Below are 17035 nucleotides of genomic sequence, written 5' to 3'. Positions count from 1 at the left end.
CCCAGCACTCTGGGAGGCCGAGGCAGGAGGATCACTCAAGGTCAGGAGTGCGAAACTAGCCTGAGCAAGAGTGAAACCCCTGTCTTTACTATAAATATAAAGAAATTAATTGGCCAACTAAAAATATATAGAAAAAATTAGCCGGGCATGGTGGCACATGCCTGTAGTCCCAGCTACTCGGGAGGCTGAGGCAGGAGGATCACCTGAGCCCAGGAGTTTGAGGTTGCTGTGAGCTAGGCTGATGCCACGGCACTCTAGCCAGGGCAACAAAGTGAGACTCTGTCTCAAAAAAACACAAAAAAACCCAGAAAAACAAAAAACCAAAGAAGCTTCAGGTTGTTTATTAGGATGGAAAATTAGAAAAAAGTTGCTCTGTGCTGGTGGAGTCACGGTGACGGAGATTGTAGTAGATCTCCATGAGGAAATCCCTGAATGTTCACAAAGAACTTTTAATAACAGGACAAATGATTGCAATGGGTGAAGAGGGAACATGAAATTGCTCACATAGTCTATGCTTAACTGTGAATTGTCTTTTTTTTTTTGAGACAGAGTCTCACTTTGTTGCCCAGGCTAGATTGAGTGTCGTGGCGTCAGCCTAGCTCACAGCAACCTCAAACTCCTGGGCTCATGCAATCCTCCTGCCTCAGCCTCCCGAGTAGCTGGGACTACAGGCATGTGCCGCCATGCCCAGTTAATTTTTTCTCTATATATTAGTTGGCCAATTAATTTCTTTCTATTTATAATAGAGATGGGGTCTCGCTCAGGTTGGTTTCGAACTCCTGACCTTGAGCAATCCGCCCTCGTCGGCCTCCCAGAGTGCTAGGATTATAGGCGTGAGCCACCGCGCCTGGCCTGAATTGTCTTTCTATCACTTTTAAAGAAACCGTAAGGCGTTTGTGCTCCTGGGGGGCTGGGAGCTGTCTGCTCCAGGTCAGCCTGGCTGGGCTTTGCTCATGCCAACTGGGTTCTCATGGGAACCAGCTTCTCATCCCTCAGCGACTCAGCTCTCGTCCTCGACTCGCAGGACCCTGGGTAGAGGTCTCGGTGCGGGAAGTTTTGGGGACACGTGGCTGGGTGTGCACACGGGTGGGACTGCACGTGGAACATTCCTGCCACTCACTGCACCCGGCGTGGCTTCCTGCCTGCAAGTGCTTTCATCTCGTCTTGCTCTTTTCTGTTTAGACCAAAATGCCTCGGATTTCCCCCGTTTTCTTACACAGAACATTCAGCCTTCCTCCCTTCTCTGGGCTCATGTTTTCATGCTTGGACTATCCACCTAACATTTTCCTGCACAAAGAACGTTTCCACCAAAGGCAGCTGCACCCGCCGCACTGAAAATTGTGCTTTTTATTGCTTTTGGGTGATGGGATTGTGGCAATTTTCTTTTTTTCTGTTTAAGATTATTTCTTCTGAAATGTTCTACAGTCATCTTGTGTTACTCCCTACTGACAACAGTGGTGATAAGATTTGAGTTTGTGACGGGCAGGTCACACCCGTCCTCACAGTGTTTTAAGATCTCCCCAACATGTGAGTCTCCACGGCGGCCACTCTTTCCATCTTGGGCTGAAAGAAAAGAGGAAAAGTTGAGTTTCCCTTTTTTCTCCATGTCTCCTTCACAGCTTTCTTTGGCAGGAGGAAAAGGCCCACGGGTGTGGGAGGTGCAGGAGGGGGTGTGGGGTTGGCGCTCGTAGAACGGGGAACCCTGTGGTCCCTGGGGCCACCTGGCAGCGGTGGCTGGGTCTCGTGTGAGTTCAGCACTGGGGACAGTGAGGGTGGGGCCTGGACATGCCCTTTGACCTGGGGGTGGGAAGAGACCAGAGTGGGTTGGTACCTGGTCGAGTCAGTCTCGGACACTGGTGGATGGGGCGGTGGCAGGGGGCTTGGTGTGACGGGGACGGTGTGCTGAGAGAGGAGGAACCTGCCTGATCGGGTGTGAGCTCGGCTGCAGGGAGAGCAGAGAAAGGTGATGGCACACAGTGTGAGCAGGGAAGCCTTGGCCCCGGCACTAGAAATCGGGACTGTTCTCAGGGTTTAGTTAAAATGCGTCTATAAAATGGCACTAGGGTGAATTTTGGTAAAGTTGGAGCAGCAGATGGTGTTTGCGCTGGACTTTGCAAGGCTGCCTTGCCATGGTAACGGGAGAGGGGCCGTCCCTTGCTGGGGACTGAGGAAGTGTCTGTCTGGGAGGGGCCGGCCTCCCTGTCGGCAGGTGTGGAGTTCCAGTTGCTCCACCTGCGCGTGAACAGTGACGCTGTCAGCCTGGGTGTCAGTCATTCTAGCGCAGTGGTCCCCAGCCTCTGTGGCACCAGGGCCCGGTTTCCTGGAAGACAGTTTTTCCACAGATTGGGGAGGGGGGGAATGGTTTGGGACGATTCAAGCGCATCGCATTTTCTGTGCAGTCAGACCTCTCTGCTCAGGATAATCTGTGTTTGCAGCCGCTCCCCAGCGCTGGCAGCAGCACCCCAGCTCCGCCTCCGATCATCAGGCATTAGACTCTCAAGAGCCACAACCTAGATCTCTTGCATGCACAGTTCATGGTAGGGTTTGCGCTCCTGTGAGGATCTGATGCCGCTGCTGATCTGACAGGAGGAGCAGCTCAGGCGGTGGTGCGAGGGATGGGGAGCGGCTGTCAGTACAGGTGAGCTTCGCGATCACCCCTCACCTCCTGCTGTGCGGCTGCACAACAGGCACGGACAGCACCAGTCCGCCGCTTGGGGGTTGGGGACCGCAGCACGAGCAGATGTGACGGGGATCCCACTGTGTTTTAATCGATATTTCCCCGATGGCTGGTTATATTGGGCACCTTTTCATAAATCTTCTTTTGTGAAATACCCACATCTTTTGCCTTTTAAAAAATTGTGTTATCAATCTCACTATTAATGAGTTGCAAGAGTTATATATTGTGGATGCAAGTCCTTGTCAGACACATGGTTTGTGATTGTTTCCTCTAAGTGTCTTGCCTGTTCATATTTTAATGGTGACTTTTGATGTGCAGAAATTTTTAATGTTGATGAAGTCTAATTTATTGATTTTTTTTCTTTTATAGTTGAATGTTTTTCCTAAGAAATCTTTACTTCACAGGAGAATTTATTTTCTTATATTTTCTTCTAGTAGCTTTTACTTTTACAGTTTTTACTTTTTTTTTTGAGACAGAGTCTCGCTTTGTTTCCCAGGCTAGAGTGAGTGCCATGGCATCAGCCTAGCTCACAGCAACCTCAAACTCCTGGATTTAAGCAATCCTCCTGCCTCAGCCTCCCAAGTAGCTGGGATTACAGGCATGTGCCACCATGCCCGGCTACTTTTTTCTATATATATTAATTGGCCAATTAATTTCTTTGTACTTATAGTAGAGGCGGGGTCTCGCTCTTGCTCAGGCTGGTTTCGAACTCCTGACCTCTAGCAATCCTCCCGCCTTGGCCTCCCAGAGTGCTAGGATTACAGGCGTGAGCCACCACGGCGGCCAGTTTTTACTTTTATACTGAGATCTCTTATCCATCTCAAATTAATTTCCTTCTGTGCGTGGTGCAGAGTAAATGTCAAGGTTAATCTTTTTCATGTGGATGTTCGGTTCTAGCACCTGCTGTGGAAGAGTCTTTCTTTTCTCCACTGAATGGTGCTGATGCCTTTGCTGAGAATCAGTCGTTACATCTGTGCGGGTTCGTTTCCGGGCTATCCTGTGTCTCTGTTACCTGCAGCCCCTTCAGCGCGGCTGCCGTCCTGCTCCGCTGAGCAGACGCTGCATTTGTTCACCATTCTCCCGTTGGTGGGCACTGAGCTGCTCTCAGGTGTTCGATCTTCTGACCGGCGCTGCCGTAAACCGCTTGCCCGGCCTCCGTCACCAGCCCTGGCCTCCATTTGCCAGGCCAGTGTCAACAGAGATCCTCGTCTGTGCCGAAGTCGTCTGTGTGTCCTGGTGGGGTCAGTCTCCGGACAGTCTCCACCCTCTCCCTCCAAGCAGGCAGCCCGGTTCTTACACATGAAGCATGTTTATTCCTAACGGGCTTAGGTGTCCCGTGAAGTTCACGCAGAGGTGTGGGGAGGTGACCGCAGGGCTGCGAGAGTCTCCTCCACCAGCTTCTGCGCTGGCCTCGTCGTGTCCCTTGGAACTGCCCTGTGCTCTTGGAGGTGACTTGACTTCTGCTTAAGAAACTATTTAGAAAAGCAACAACAAAACAACAGTTCCGATAGGGACTCGATGTTTGAGTTAAAAACAGCGAGGGCCCGTCTGGAAGACAGTCTAGCCAGAGGCCGCTGCTGGTCTGTCGGCAGCAGGGAGACTCGTGCGACGGGCATTCTCTCTGACGCGTGGCCCTGCTGATGGGATCTGCTGAGCCTGGTGGTTCCTTCTCTCTTGATTTTCCCAGGGAAAACAGCAGGCGTGTTTTGACATCTGAAATGGACAGAACAGGTGGGTGGTTCCTAGCCTTGCAGCTGCAGAGGCAGAGTGAAGGGGGTGCCTTTGGCCGGCCCCTGTGTGGACAGAGAAGGCCCTGGCTGGAGTGTCCTGGGAGCCAGGTGAGGCCCCAGCACCCGAGACCAGGCAGGACCTCCGGTGGGGGCTCCGGTCCAGATGACCAGGAGAGCTGCCCTGCCGCCTGGACACGTCAGACTGCACTTCTTAGTGAGGGCTGTCTTGAGCCCTGTGCATGGTCGCCCCACTTTTCTAACCATGAGGTCTCATAGGAAGTCCAGGGGCGGCAGGTGCCCCACGCTCTGCCCTCCCACATCTCCAGCGTTAGACACGTGCAGCCTGTTGTTTTCTCTAGTGACGTGGGAGGAGGAACCAGCGCAGAATCAGTAGGGGAGGAATATCTGTTAAATAACTCATTTGCAGATGACTGAAAAAGCAATTTCAAACCCTTTTCTGTTAAACTTTTTGTCCAACTGCTGCTCAGTGGAAATGTTGGCAGATGTGACTATTAAGGTTTAAGTTCTACTTTCCCCTCCGGCTCTTGGCCACAGACGAAGGGAGGTAAAGAGCCGTTGGCAGAGGAGGGGTCGAGGGTCTCCCCACCCGGCATTTAGCGGGAACGGAGCAGAAGACCTCGTGCTTTGTGGAGGGCGGTTTTGAGAGCGAAGCATTTGACCACAGGGCATGGCGGTTACCAAGAGGTGACTGAACGATGTTATTTTCTCTATATTTAGAATAGCTGCTGGTCAGTAGCTTATTGCATGCAGATGTGACCAGCTCAGTGAGGAAGTTTGTTTTTCCCTATCCCTCCATCACATGCCACCTGATTTCTATATTTGACTTGTGGGTTTTAGCTTAAAATTATCTAGAAAAGAATGCTGGTGAATCCGCTGCAACTTAGAAAATAATTAAGCAGCATTAACATGAGCACAGGCCTGGGGGGGCCACCTGGGACTGGTGTCTGCTGCTGTCATCGTCACAGACTGTGGCTGGGTAGGTGTCATTTCTTCTGTCTTAGCTAGTGGCGTATAGGAAGTTATATGTGTTTGCACGTGACTGTGTCTATAATTTAGGTGACCTTCAGTCATTTTCAAATTAAAGGTACTTTGCCTGGCTTTAAAAAGTCATATTTTTCATTTTGTCTTTAGCAGTGTATCAAGAAATGGCAAACAAACATTCTTTCTGTATTAAAATAACTAATCAGCAGAAAATTCAGTTTTCTACAGAGAACTGTTTTAAAGCTGTTATCACCTGACTTGAGTGTGCGTTGATGCTTCCATGGGGTTTGCTGGTCTGTAGCCCTTTACCTAGCGGTGGCAGAGCCTGCTCGTTTGGCTGTTTGCAGAGGCGCGGATGGCGAGGCCAGCAGGCGGGTGGGGGCAGGTGGGATGGCCACACCACCTGCCTCCCCTGCCCACACACGCCACTCCCTTCCTTTCCGTCCTGTTCCTCTGTTTTTGTCCAAGAGAAAAATTATGGGCTTGTGTTTCAGACCCAGGGCCTTGAGTGGTTTCAGCTGGTTCAGGGCAGGCCACAGGATTTCGGTGGTAAATGTTCCCAAAAAGGCGCAAGCCGCACTGACTGAAAAGCAGACATGCGCTTGATTTATGAGGCCGAGGGTCCCTCATTTTGAACTGGCAGCCGCAAAGCAAGAAGAGCTCTGCCTGTGTAGACACCTCTGCTTTTCTCTCTGCATGAAGAAATGTTGCTCGTCGTAAACATTGATGTTCAGAAAGGTTTTCCTCGAATGGAGGGAAAACAAAAGTCAGTTCAGGAATGGGTTGAGTGAGCCCTGGGAGGACGTCCCCACACTGTCAAAGGCGCCCTGCAACTCGGCTGCCGTGTTCACCGTGTGTTTTTGCTGGCACCACAGCGTGTTGCTCTTGGCCGGCTGCAGCTCCCGCTGAATGCCACTGAACTCGATTATTTTGAGAGACTAATGCCCCACAGTAGTGAGCTTCTGAAACATTTTTATTTTTGTAGCGCGTGTTCATCTTGAGGCTTAGGAAGGGGGGTGACCTGGGTGTTTGCTCAGCGGCTCCTGCAGGGCGCTGGTCCCGGCTCACCGGCCAGGGAGAGAGTGCGTTGGAAATGCAGATTCCGAGCCACGGCCTGGGCTCACGCACCAGGCCTCGCAGGCAGGCTCTAGCTCCCCAGCGATTCTGTTGCTGCCAGAGCCAGGAAGGGCGTACTTCTTACTGGGATTGCACTGAATCTATCGATCCATTTGAGGATCTTAACAATATGGAATCTCCCAATCCATAAACATGGTATATCTTTCCATTTATTTAGCCTTTCTTAATTTTCTCTCAGTAATGTTTTATAATTTTTATAATACATTTCTTAAATATAAATTTAACAAAATATATTCCTAATTATTTTATGGGTTTTGGTGCTACTGAAAAGTGGTATTAAAAAATTCATCTCTCAGTATTATTGCTATAAATATGATAAATTAGCTTATTCTAGTAGATCATTTTGTATATTCTTTAGCATTCACTATGAAATGATTATGTCACCTGTTAATAAAGATTCTTTCACCTCTTTCTTTCTAATCTGTGAGGCTTTTATTCCTTGTTCTTGGCTTGGTTTGTATTGCTGACTTGAACCCCCAGTACAGTGTTGAATGGAAGCAATTCTAGTGACATCCTTGTCGTGTTCAAATACCATTTGTGTCATCATTTCATTGTGAAGAAAGATACATGTAGAGAAGAGCACAAAACATAAACATACAACTCAATAAATTGTCATAAAGGAAATGTTCATACAACCACCACAGAAAATGACTACCTCCAAAACCCCTTCCCACTCCTCGCGCATGACCTCTTTCTCTCTTCCCCCCAAAATAAATACAGTCACGATTGGGAGCGTCAACCCCCACCCAGTCGAAAATCTGTGTGTCACTCTTTACTCCCCTGGAACTTTACTAATAGCCATACTGATAGCATAAACAGTCAACTAACACACAAAAATATATTTACTGTTCATTAAGTGGAAGCAGATTGTCATAAAGATCTTCATCACCCTCACATTGAGTAGGCTGAGGGGGAGAGGAGGGTTGGCCTTGCTGTCTCAGAGGGGGCAGAGGTGGAGCCATGGAAGGGAGGCGGGAGAGGCAGGTACACCCAGCATCAATGTTATTGAAAAAAATCTGCATGTGTGTGGACCTGTGCAGTTCACGCCCGTGTAGTTCAAGGGTCAACTGCATGTTTATACTTGTTATCTTTCTGATGGATTGACCCTTTTAGCAATGTAACCTGTCCCTTTTTCTCTCTAGCAGACATTTTTGTTTTAAGGTCTGTTTTGTCCTGTATTAGTATAGTTACTTTAGCCCTCTTGTGATTATAATTTTGCATGGTATATCCTGTTTTTTCCTTTTACTTTCAACCTATTCATGTATATGGATGTGCAGTGTGTCTCTTAAATAGTATATAGGTGGATCTTGCTTTATTTTTGTTTTCAGTCCAGTCTGATAGCCTTTCCTATTGATTGGAGTATTGAGTTTGTTCATATTTAATATTATTTGTATATAGTTGGATTTATACCTACCATTTTGCTAGTGTACAGTTGTTAATTATTTATTGATTTTTAACTTTAAAATTTATTAATAGTTGTTCTGGGGAATCTATGCATCTTAGCAAGTCTACTTCAGAGTGACTCTAGCTGGACTTCAGGGACAGACAGAGACTAAGGGATTAGCAAGGCCTTGCTCTTGGGCTCTACTCCCCTGCTTCCCTGCAGTTTTGCTCTGTGCACCTAGCCAGAGGTAGTCCTTAGAACTTTCTAGAAATTCATCTTGCTTGGGGTTTATAGTGTTTTTTTAAATTCTCAATTTTTTTTTTTTTTTTTTTGAATTTGTAAAGTTCTCAGCCATCTCGCTGCTGCGGCTGCACCGGGGTGTGTTTGAGTCTCCTGTTTCCGTGGTTGGCTCTCTGAGCCTGTGTCTGTGTCATCCTCCAGTCCTTTAACTCGCTCTTGTGTTGTGTTTAGTGTACTGTCAAACCCTTCTATTAGGGTCTTAATTTGTTGTTGTGTTTTTCATTTCTGGAATGTCCATCTGATTTTTTTTAAAGTAAGAGAATCTTTTAATCCCCTGGTGTATTAATTACAGTATGTTAAAGTCCATGTCCGATAGCTCTATCATCTGGTTCCCTGTGTGTCTGTTTCTGTTCTATGTTTGGTTTTTTTTTTGGTCATGTTTTGGCTTTGTGTAGGCTTCTTTTGTTTTAATAGTGTACTGGAAAGTGCATATGAAAAGTTCTAGGAATCTAAAGGGTTTATTTTTGCTTCTCAAGGGCAGCTAGACCAGGCTTACTAACTGCCCCAGCCGCTGTTCTACTTTCTGTCTCTAAGAATTTGACTGTTCTAGATACTGCATATAATTATAGTTGTACTGTATGCCTGGCTCATGTCTTGTATCTTTTTAAGTTTTTAAACTATAATTTGTATGGGTTTTCAAAGTATTTTTTATGTGGTAATTTGAATATCTGAAGCTTTTATTATATGGTGTTTTGTATATTTTTACTTCCATGCCTGGGTATCTTTGTGTACTGGCCATTTTATTTGAACAGTTCTCTGTGGAGTTAATTTGAGGCTTTGGATATGTCAACAGAAAATAGTCCAAACTTTGTAAAATAATTTAAAGAGGTTTATTCTGAGCTGAATATGTGTGACCTTGGCCCGGAGAGCCACACCCCAGAAGCCTTGAGCAAGAGGTCTGGCTGTGGCTGAGTCCCAGTTTGATTTTATACATTTCAGGGAGAGAGGAATTACACGTAGGGGCATAAATCAGTACATGGAAGGCGTATATCAGTCTGGCCCAAAAAGGCAGGACGTCTCCACCTGGGGCCGACAGGTTATGGGTAGGTTTACAGATTCTTTGATTTGTAATTGGTTAAAGAAATGAAGCTTTGTCTAAAGGCTTGGCATGTTTTAAGTTAAGGAAGTCTGTGAATCAGAGACAAACTGCCAGACATACACACTGGACATATACTGAGACTGATGTGGTCTGTTTAGTATATTGGGGACCTGCATGTGTGGTTTAACCTCTGTCTTACATGGCCTTGGGCTTGTAATGATTTTATATCATATTGTTACAAAGAGTAACTCCAAAAGCAACAGGGCATAACTAAGCCTGTCTGACCTCCCTTCTCCTCATGGCTGCAACTCAGCTTTAATTTTTGTTTTTGGGGGTCCCCTTGGCCAAGAGGGATCCATTCAGTCATGGGGGGCTTACAACTTTAGTTCACAGATGAATGTCCATTTCCTCAGAGAAGATTTTGCTTCGCTTCTCCGGTTTCCTGGAGAACCGCTATCCTGGAACGTCCCCAGTCCGTGTTTGAGGCCGGAGGTCCCTGCTGGGCCATGTCTCTTGTCCACGCTTGCCTTGAGGAGGTGGCCCCTGGTGGCCTGAGCTGCAATCACGTGCACGTCTAGCAGCCTCCTGCCCACAGCGTGAGCAGCCCAGCCTCACACGGTTATCAGAACCACATTTACGTGCCTGAGAACCAGCTGTTCCTTCTAGACCAGCAGAGGCCTCGTGCAGACACACTGTGTGCTCCCTAGGCTTGTGCCCTTCTGAGATTCGGCCCAGTAGTTCCCTACTACCTTAACTCTCTTTGTTGCTTTGAAAACTTAATATAGTTTACGTGACTTTCTTACTTGGCCAGAGCAGGATTGTCACCAAAAGCTCGGCGCTTGTCCTCAAGGCCACATCAGAAGAACAAGGACAAGTGGTTGGGGAAAGGAAAAGAGATTTGTTAATTTGCCAGCAAGTGAGGAAAATGACAGACTCCCACCAAAAAGTACCAGTGTTCCTAATCGTAAGCAGAAATGCAGAGCTTTAAGGGGAGGCCATTCAGCGCCAGGCAATTGCTGTTGGACTGCAGCTGATGCTTCTGATGGTCCCGTCTCAGTCCCTTCCCTGCGTGACCTCGGCCGGACAGTTCCCTCGAGCCAGCACCTGCAGCACAAAGGGCAAAGGCCGTTGCCTCCCCCCACCCCCACCAGTGGGGCAAAAAGGAGTCGGGGACGTTTTAAAGAGACAGAAAATATTTTTGCCGTTTTTTTCTGGGCCATTCCTTCTGTTACGTGTTCCCCGCTGTCAATATTGCCCTCCCACGTCTAGGGGGAGGCGACTGCTCTGTCGAGGATGGTTCCTTTGCCGGTCCCTTCCGTGGGTGGGGTTTGGAGGCGTTTTGGCCTGGGCTGGGATCCCTGCTCCAGCACTGCCAGCGTGTGGCAAATCACGGGCAGGTGACTTCTCCGGATCTTCTTTGCTTCTGCTTTGTGGCTTGGAGTTTGAGAGAAGACTGGTGACGTGTGTGTGATATCGTGATGCGATAAATATGTCTTAATATCTGATCTGTGCCCCGGCTCCTGACACAGAGCCCCCACATGATTTCCTGGGTGGTGGGAGCGACTTTGTCTAAGGAGGAGACCCCCGGACCGCTTCAGGCAGGGCACGCGGGGCCCTGAAAACCCAGACCTCGAGCAGGAGCCTGAACTTCCAGCCGCACCCCAGCCTCCCACCCTCCAGGACGGGGCTGGACGCTGAGTCGGTGAAGCCTACACGTCCCTCCTCTACCCTCAGGTGGGCGCAGGCCCTGCGTCTGACGGAACGCCAGCGCCCCTCCCGGCACAGGGCCGCGCTCCAGCCGGGCGCCTCACGCAGAAGCCCCGGACTCGGATCCTCTGGCTAAAGCAGCCTATTCCCATCCAGTATTTTTAGTCAGAAAGGAAACAGTGTTTCATTCCGAATTAATGTTATTTTTATAATAAATACGTCAAAATTATTCTCCCTAGCCTGCCAAGAGCGTTTCTTAACTGGTTGTCATTGCAGAATTTTAGCCAGTCTGGGAATCTTGCACACATTCCGGCAAACCAATGATGGGGTTTTTGAAGCCCCCGTCACGCTGTAAGGAAAGACCATCTCCACATACACCTCAGGATGGCACTTGAAATGCAGTTTGCTTTTGCAGTTCATGCTTAACAACCTTTTGTGTCTGTCCTTTTAGCTCCTCTCCTTTGCATTTCGAACACCAGCTGGCGTTTGCTGGAGTCAGCGCCTGGTATCTGGCACTAGCTGTGAGCACCGTGCACCTTGACTGGTATCTGGCACTAGCTGTGAGCACCGTGCACCTTGACCTGAGCAGGCCCCTCCCGGGTCCCGAGGGGGCCTGGGGCTCTGGCAGAGGTGGTGGGGTCACAGCCCCCCTGGAAGAACACATCTGGGCTTGTTATGAAAATATCCCGTTGCTTTTCATGTGCAATAAAGACCTTTTCATTCTCCCATCTTTCAGCAAGTTTTTTCCTCTTTCAAAACAGTCTTGGAGAACAAGGAGCTTATTTATAATCAACAGAGTCACTGTACATTCTGAGTAGTTTGAGTACCTGCTTTGCTATTCATTTTTTGGCTTGAATGTTTGCTCACTGCATTCATCCTTGCATTTCTCAGCTTTTTGGTCCGTATGTCAATGTCTTCAGTGTTCACTTTATGCTTGCAGATGTTGACTTTATCCGAACAGCCAGCAGGGGAGATGATTCCAGTAGAAGAAGTGGCAGAAAATCATATTTGGAAGTTCCCTGTCTTCTCGAGAACTGGGGAATGCTGAGCACTTTTGCTTTCTGCGTAGATCCTTGAAAACTGTGAAACTGGGATCTTGGTTAATCTGAACTCCCCAGAGAAAGAGAACCAACGAGGGATGTATAGAGAAATGCAGAAAGTGGTTGGTTACGAGGGATTGGCTCGAGCGACCGTGGAGACTGAGACGTCCCATGTTCTGCCGTCTGCACGCTGGGCCAGGAAACCGCTGGTGTAGGAGACAGGAGGCCTGAGACGCGGAACCCCTGGCTGAGCCCTGGGCAGTCGGAGGCCCCAGCACGGGAGCTCGTTGTCCGAGGACAGAAGGTGGCCATCCCGGTTAAGCAGGGAGAACAGAGTCACCTTTCCTTCACCTTTCTGTTCTATTTAGACCCTCGATAGACTGGACGCTGCTCGCTGGCTCCGGGGAGGGTGATCTCTGCTCCGTCTGATCCAAATGCTAATCTTGTCCAGAAACTCCCTCCTCCCAGACTGTCTCCTTTCCCAGCTGTCTGGGCAGCCCTAGCCCAATCCAGTCGGCACACAGCCAGCCATCGCAGTCCACCCCTCGTCACCTGGACACCACGCACACTTCCTCAAACACGTTGATCTCCGAATAAAGACAGTGGTAAGGTCGTAATTCCACCTGACAGGATGCCGCAATCCCACACACACCTAACATGCACAGTCCCTTTCCCATAACAGGAAGTAAAATCCTTGAGTGGTGTTTGCTGTTCTCTTTATACCACAAAACATAAACACTGTGATGTAAAATAAACAACAATTAAATACAAGCATGCATAAAAGTATCTATACTTGTGCTGTCTTATGTTACATGATAAGGGAATAAAGGGGGAAAGAAAGCAAAGATGTGTTTGCTTTATGCATACACACACACACTCACAGTATTCATAACAAAGTAAGAGAAAATGCTAGTGACAGGTGGAGTCCCCGTTCTGCGCCCGTCGAATGGCTGGCATTCGTGACCACCGCCTCCCACGCCCGCTGTGTGCTCCCTTCGTCCTCAGTAGCCGTGGCTCTTTGCCTGTGGGGTGCCCCAAACCTTCGCTCCTACACATGGGGTCCGGGCCAGGCGTGGTCCCGCCTGGACTGGATCGTTGTGTTTTCCCTCCGCTGCGGTCACAGGCCGTGGTAATGTCACACCAAACACTCACCGCCACGTAGCATAGCCGTCCTGCTTCCCCTGTCAGGGTCGGCCAGGCCTGCTGACCCAGTGGCGTCCGAGTGCCCGTCAGCAGCCTTGGCGCCGTGTCTCCTCGTGCAGCGCCTTCCTCTGGACCCAGATCTTGCTCCCCTGACCATCACTGTGCCCGCGAGCCCTCCCTTCCTCCCCACCAGGTGACCCCGGTCCACTCCCCGCTCCATGAGGCTCCCGTGTATGAGAGAGAACGGGCGGTCTCTGCCTTTCTGTGCCTGGCTTGTTTCACACGACATAATGTTCTCCACGTCTCGCAGATATTCCTGGGGGCCAACCAGGTGCAGGTCCTGAGCTGGTCCTCGTTCTAGAAGGTGCGCGGGATGCTCCAAGGGCGTCCAGCTGGGCCTGGACCAGAGGCCAGAGATTCGAGTCTCCCATGTTGGGGGGGCGGGGGGGTTGCCCTCAGGTGTGTGGACGTCCCGAGAGCCGGGCACTCTTCTCTGCTGCCCGCGCAGGTCCCAGGGCGGGCAGGGACGTCTCACCTGTGAAATGGCCGTTGTGGCCACGGGCTGGCGTTTAGCCCTCCTCTTTCTCTGTCGTCCTCCTCTCTCCTCCTCCCTCCTCCCCTTCTTCCTCCCTCTCCTCTTTCCCTTCCTCCTCCCCCTTCCCTCTCCTCCTCCTCCCCCTCCTCCCTCCACCTCTCTCCTCCTCTCTCCTCATCCCTCCTCCCCTTCTTCCTCCCTCTTCCTCTTTCCCCTCCTCCCTCCTCCCCCTCCTCCTTCTTCTCCCTCTTCTCTCCTCCTCCCTCTCCTCCCTTCTCTCCTCCTCCTCTTCCTTCTCCCTCCTCCTCCCTCCTCCTCCTCCCCCTCCTCTCTCCTCCCCTCTCCTTCCTCCCCCTCCCTCCTTCCTCCCCCTCCTCTCTCCTCTTCTTCCTCCCTCTTCTCCTCCTCCTCCCTCTCCTCCCTCCCCCTTTTCTCTCTTCCTCCTCCTCCCTCCTCTCTCTTCCTCCCTCCTCTCTCCTCCTCCCTCCTCTCTCCTCCTCCTCCTCCCTCTCCTCCTCTCTCCTCTGTCTTCCTCCTCCCCCCTCCTCCTCTCTCCTCCTCCTCCTCCCTCTCCTCCTCTCTCCTCTGTCTTCCTCCTCCCCCCTCCTCCCTCATCTCTCCTTCCTCCCCTCCTCTCTACTCCTCCTTTCTCCTCTTCTCTCCTCCTCCTCCCTCCTCTCTCCTCCTCTCTCCTCCCTCCTCCTCCTCCTTGCTCCTCTCCCTTCCTCTTCCCTCCTCCCTCCTCCTCCCCCTCTCGTGGCCCCACTGGGCTCCTCTCACAGCTCAGCTCAGTTTATTCATGGGTCATTGGATTATCAGAATGCTCTTAAGTCCATTTTTCTGAAATGAGAGACATAAATGTAGGTGTTTTAGTTCATCTTACTTCTCAACTTAAAGGTAAATATCCTCCCAATGATGTTACTTTTAGTTCTACTTGGTGCATTCATACCTTTAAACAAAATACTCAAACCTTTGTTTTTCTTCCACTTAAAACATCTTTTTATTGTGAGAGGAAATGCACCCACATAAAATGTGCAAACGTAAACACACGCTTTACAGATCAGTCATGAAGCAAATGTGTGTGTAACTCCCAGTCGGTTGAGAAGTCCCTGTTGCCTGCAGCCGGGCAGTCCCGTCCTGCATTGTCCTCGGTCACCCCCGGCGCAGGCCGCCATGCTGCCCTCAGGGTGACCAAGATAATTGGTGCTGGAAAGCCCTGGCACAAAAACTGTTTTCGATGTGCCAAGTGTGGGAAGAGTCTTGAATCAACAACTCTGACTGAAAAAGAAGGTGAAATCTATTGTAAAGGATGCTATGCAAAGAACTTTGGGCCAAAGGGATTTGGCTATGGCCAAGGAGCAGGAGCTCTTGTTCACGCTCAGTAAAGGTGTAAACCCAGAAATAAGCATTACACACTGAGAATCTCTTCATAATCTAGGCCCAGATAATCTTGTAACACTAAACTACTGTGAAATTCTACCAGCACTAAGTACTGTATATTACCCTGTACTTGGATAGGCTGGCTATCTTGTAGGCAATGAGCACTGTATCCTTTGCTTTATTCACTAGCATTTTCAAGAACCATTTCTTTTACATTTTAAATAAAACTTCAGCTTGAAAAAAAAAAAATCTCATGGTTTGCGTTATGTGTGCATTTTTTAAATAAAATGGTTAATTTTACTCGATTTTGATTTTAGATAAATGGAACAGTGCTATGTGTATTCTTTTGCTCCTTTCACTTGACATCAGGTTTGGGGAATCAGTTCGTGTTGTGTGCAGCTGCGATCGAGTTTCACAGCCGCGTGGCGTTTGAACGTGACAGTGTGCCGGTGTCTCCTCCACCCGACACTCGTGGCCGTGCGGTTGTCTCCATGCGGCCCCTGCACGCCTCAGTGTGTGTCTTCCTGCACGTGCGTGAATCCTTCTACCGCGCTGTGAGGTTCCCGGTCTCGGGGTGTAGCTTCAGCTCTGCGGGATGGCTCGAACGTCCCCCCAAACAACGGTGCAGCCAGCAGGGTGTACAGCCTGGCTCTGCCCTCCCGTCCCCAGGGCCCGTGCAGGGTGTTTTGTGTCCTGACTCTGCTGGACGCCCTCCCGTCCCCAGGGCCCGTGCAGGGTGTTTTGTGTCCTGACTCTGCTGGACGCCCTCCCGTCCCCAGGGCCCGTGCAGGGCTCCTGCTGGGTCCGCGGTTGGGCTGTCCGTCTTTCCTTGCTTGTTTGTGGAAGTCGATTTCTGAGAGCCTGAAATGTGTTCTTCCCGTAGGACGACGTGATGATGTCTCAGAGGGTGAGGCTGCAACACGAAGCTGCCGTCCAGCACCCGACCAGCGTAAGTCCTCACCCCTCCTCCGCGTGGTCACCTGTCGATGAAATTGCCTCCGTGGTTTTAAATGAAGACTTCTCCTTAGGGTGAGAAGCATCGGTCCATGGGGAGACGGCCACATCGCAGAGAGCGATTTGTGGCCAGCGTGTCTCTAATACCTGGGCGGGAGGAAAACGTGCTTCCTGTTTGCATGGCACTTGTTTATTCAGATGGGTTTGTCTGTTTGTAATCAGCATTTTCGAAGCAAAGCACCTCAGACATGAAAACAGATTGAGAGCTGTGGTATGTCAGTAGTTTAAAAAATTCTTTTTCTTATTTAGATAATCTCAGACTACGGTTCCCATCTTTTTTTTTTTTTTTTTGAGACAGAGTCTCACTTTGTTGCCCAGGCTAGAGTGAGTGCCGTGGCGTCAGCCTAGCTCACAGCAACCTCAAACTCCAGGGCTCAGCAATCCTCTTGCCTCAGCCTCCTGAGTAGCTGGGACTACAGGCGTGCACCACCATGCCCGGCTAATTTTTTGTATATATATTTTTAGTTGGTCAATTAATTTCTTTCTATTTTTGGTAGAGACGGGGTCTCGCTCAGGCTGGTTTTGAACTCCTGACCTTGAGCGATCTGCCCGCCTCAGCCTCCCAGAGTGCTGGGATTACAGGCGTGAGCCACCGCGCCCTGCCCACGGTTCCCATCTTTAGAACAGCATCCCGGCTGCTCCCTGAGCCCGCGGGTGGGGGCGTTCCTCAGCGGCCCCCCAGTCCCTCCCTGCAGGTGGGAGCTGCAGGGCCCACGGTCCCCAGGCCAGCGCCAGCCATCCCACGGCTCCTGCCGGCTCAGGGCTTCCCACTGCAGTTTTAGAAGAAACCTTTGAATTAGGACGGCGACCCCCAGTTCCTGTAACTGAGAAATCCGTGAGCCAGCCCCATGCTGTGGTGTCCACGCAGGGGCGGCCGCTGCTCACCCTGCGACAGCCCTGCGGCCACGCCTCACGGCGGAGCGTGACATCCACACGCGCAGTCTGGT

At 50.1% G+C, this 17035-nt stretch overlaps 1 protein-coding gene across 3 annotated transcripts in view; it reads left to right on the top strand.

The window, feature by feature from the left end:
• Window positions 1-17035, top strand: part of QTGAL (queuosine-tRNA galactosyltransferase) — an 81365-nt gene that overhangs the window by 12004 nt on the left and 52326 nt on the right. For all 3 annotated transcript variants that reach the window (XM_075999849.1, XM_075999850.1, XM_075999851.1), the window contains one exon: window positions 15958-16023. In XM_075999849.1, the coding sequence (XP_075855964.1) occupies window positions 15958-16023 (66 nt within the window). The remainder of the gene's footprint in view (window positions 1-15957; window positions 16024-17035) is intronic.

Source organism: Microcebus murinus, unplaced genomic scaffold (assembly GCF_040939455.1).
Source record: "Microcebus murinus isolate Inina unplaced genomic scaffold, M.murinus_Inina_mat1.0 scaf010_hap2_Mmur4.0, whole genome shotgun sequence".
Taxonomy (NCBI): domain Eukaryota; kingdom Metazoa; phylum Chordata; class Mammalia; order Primates; family Cheirogaleidae; genus Microcebus; species Microcebus murinus.
The sequence above is the reverse complement of the archived record's forward strand: the minus strand, read 5'-3'. Positions and strand labels throughout refer to the sequence as shown.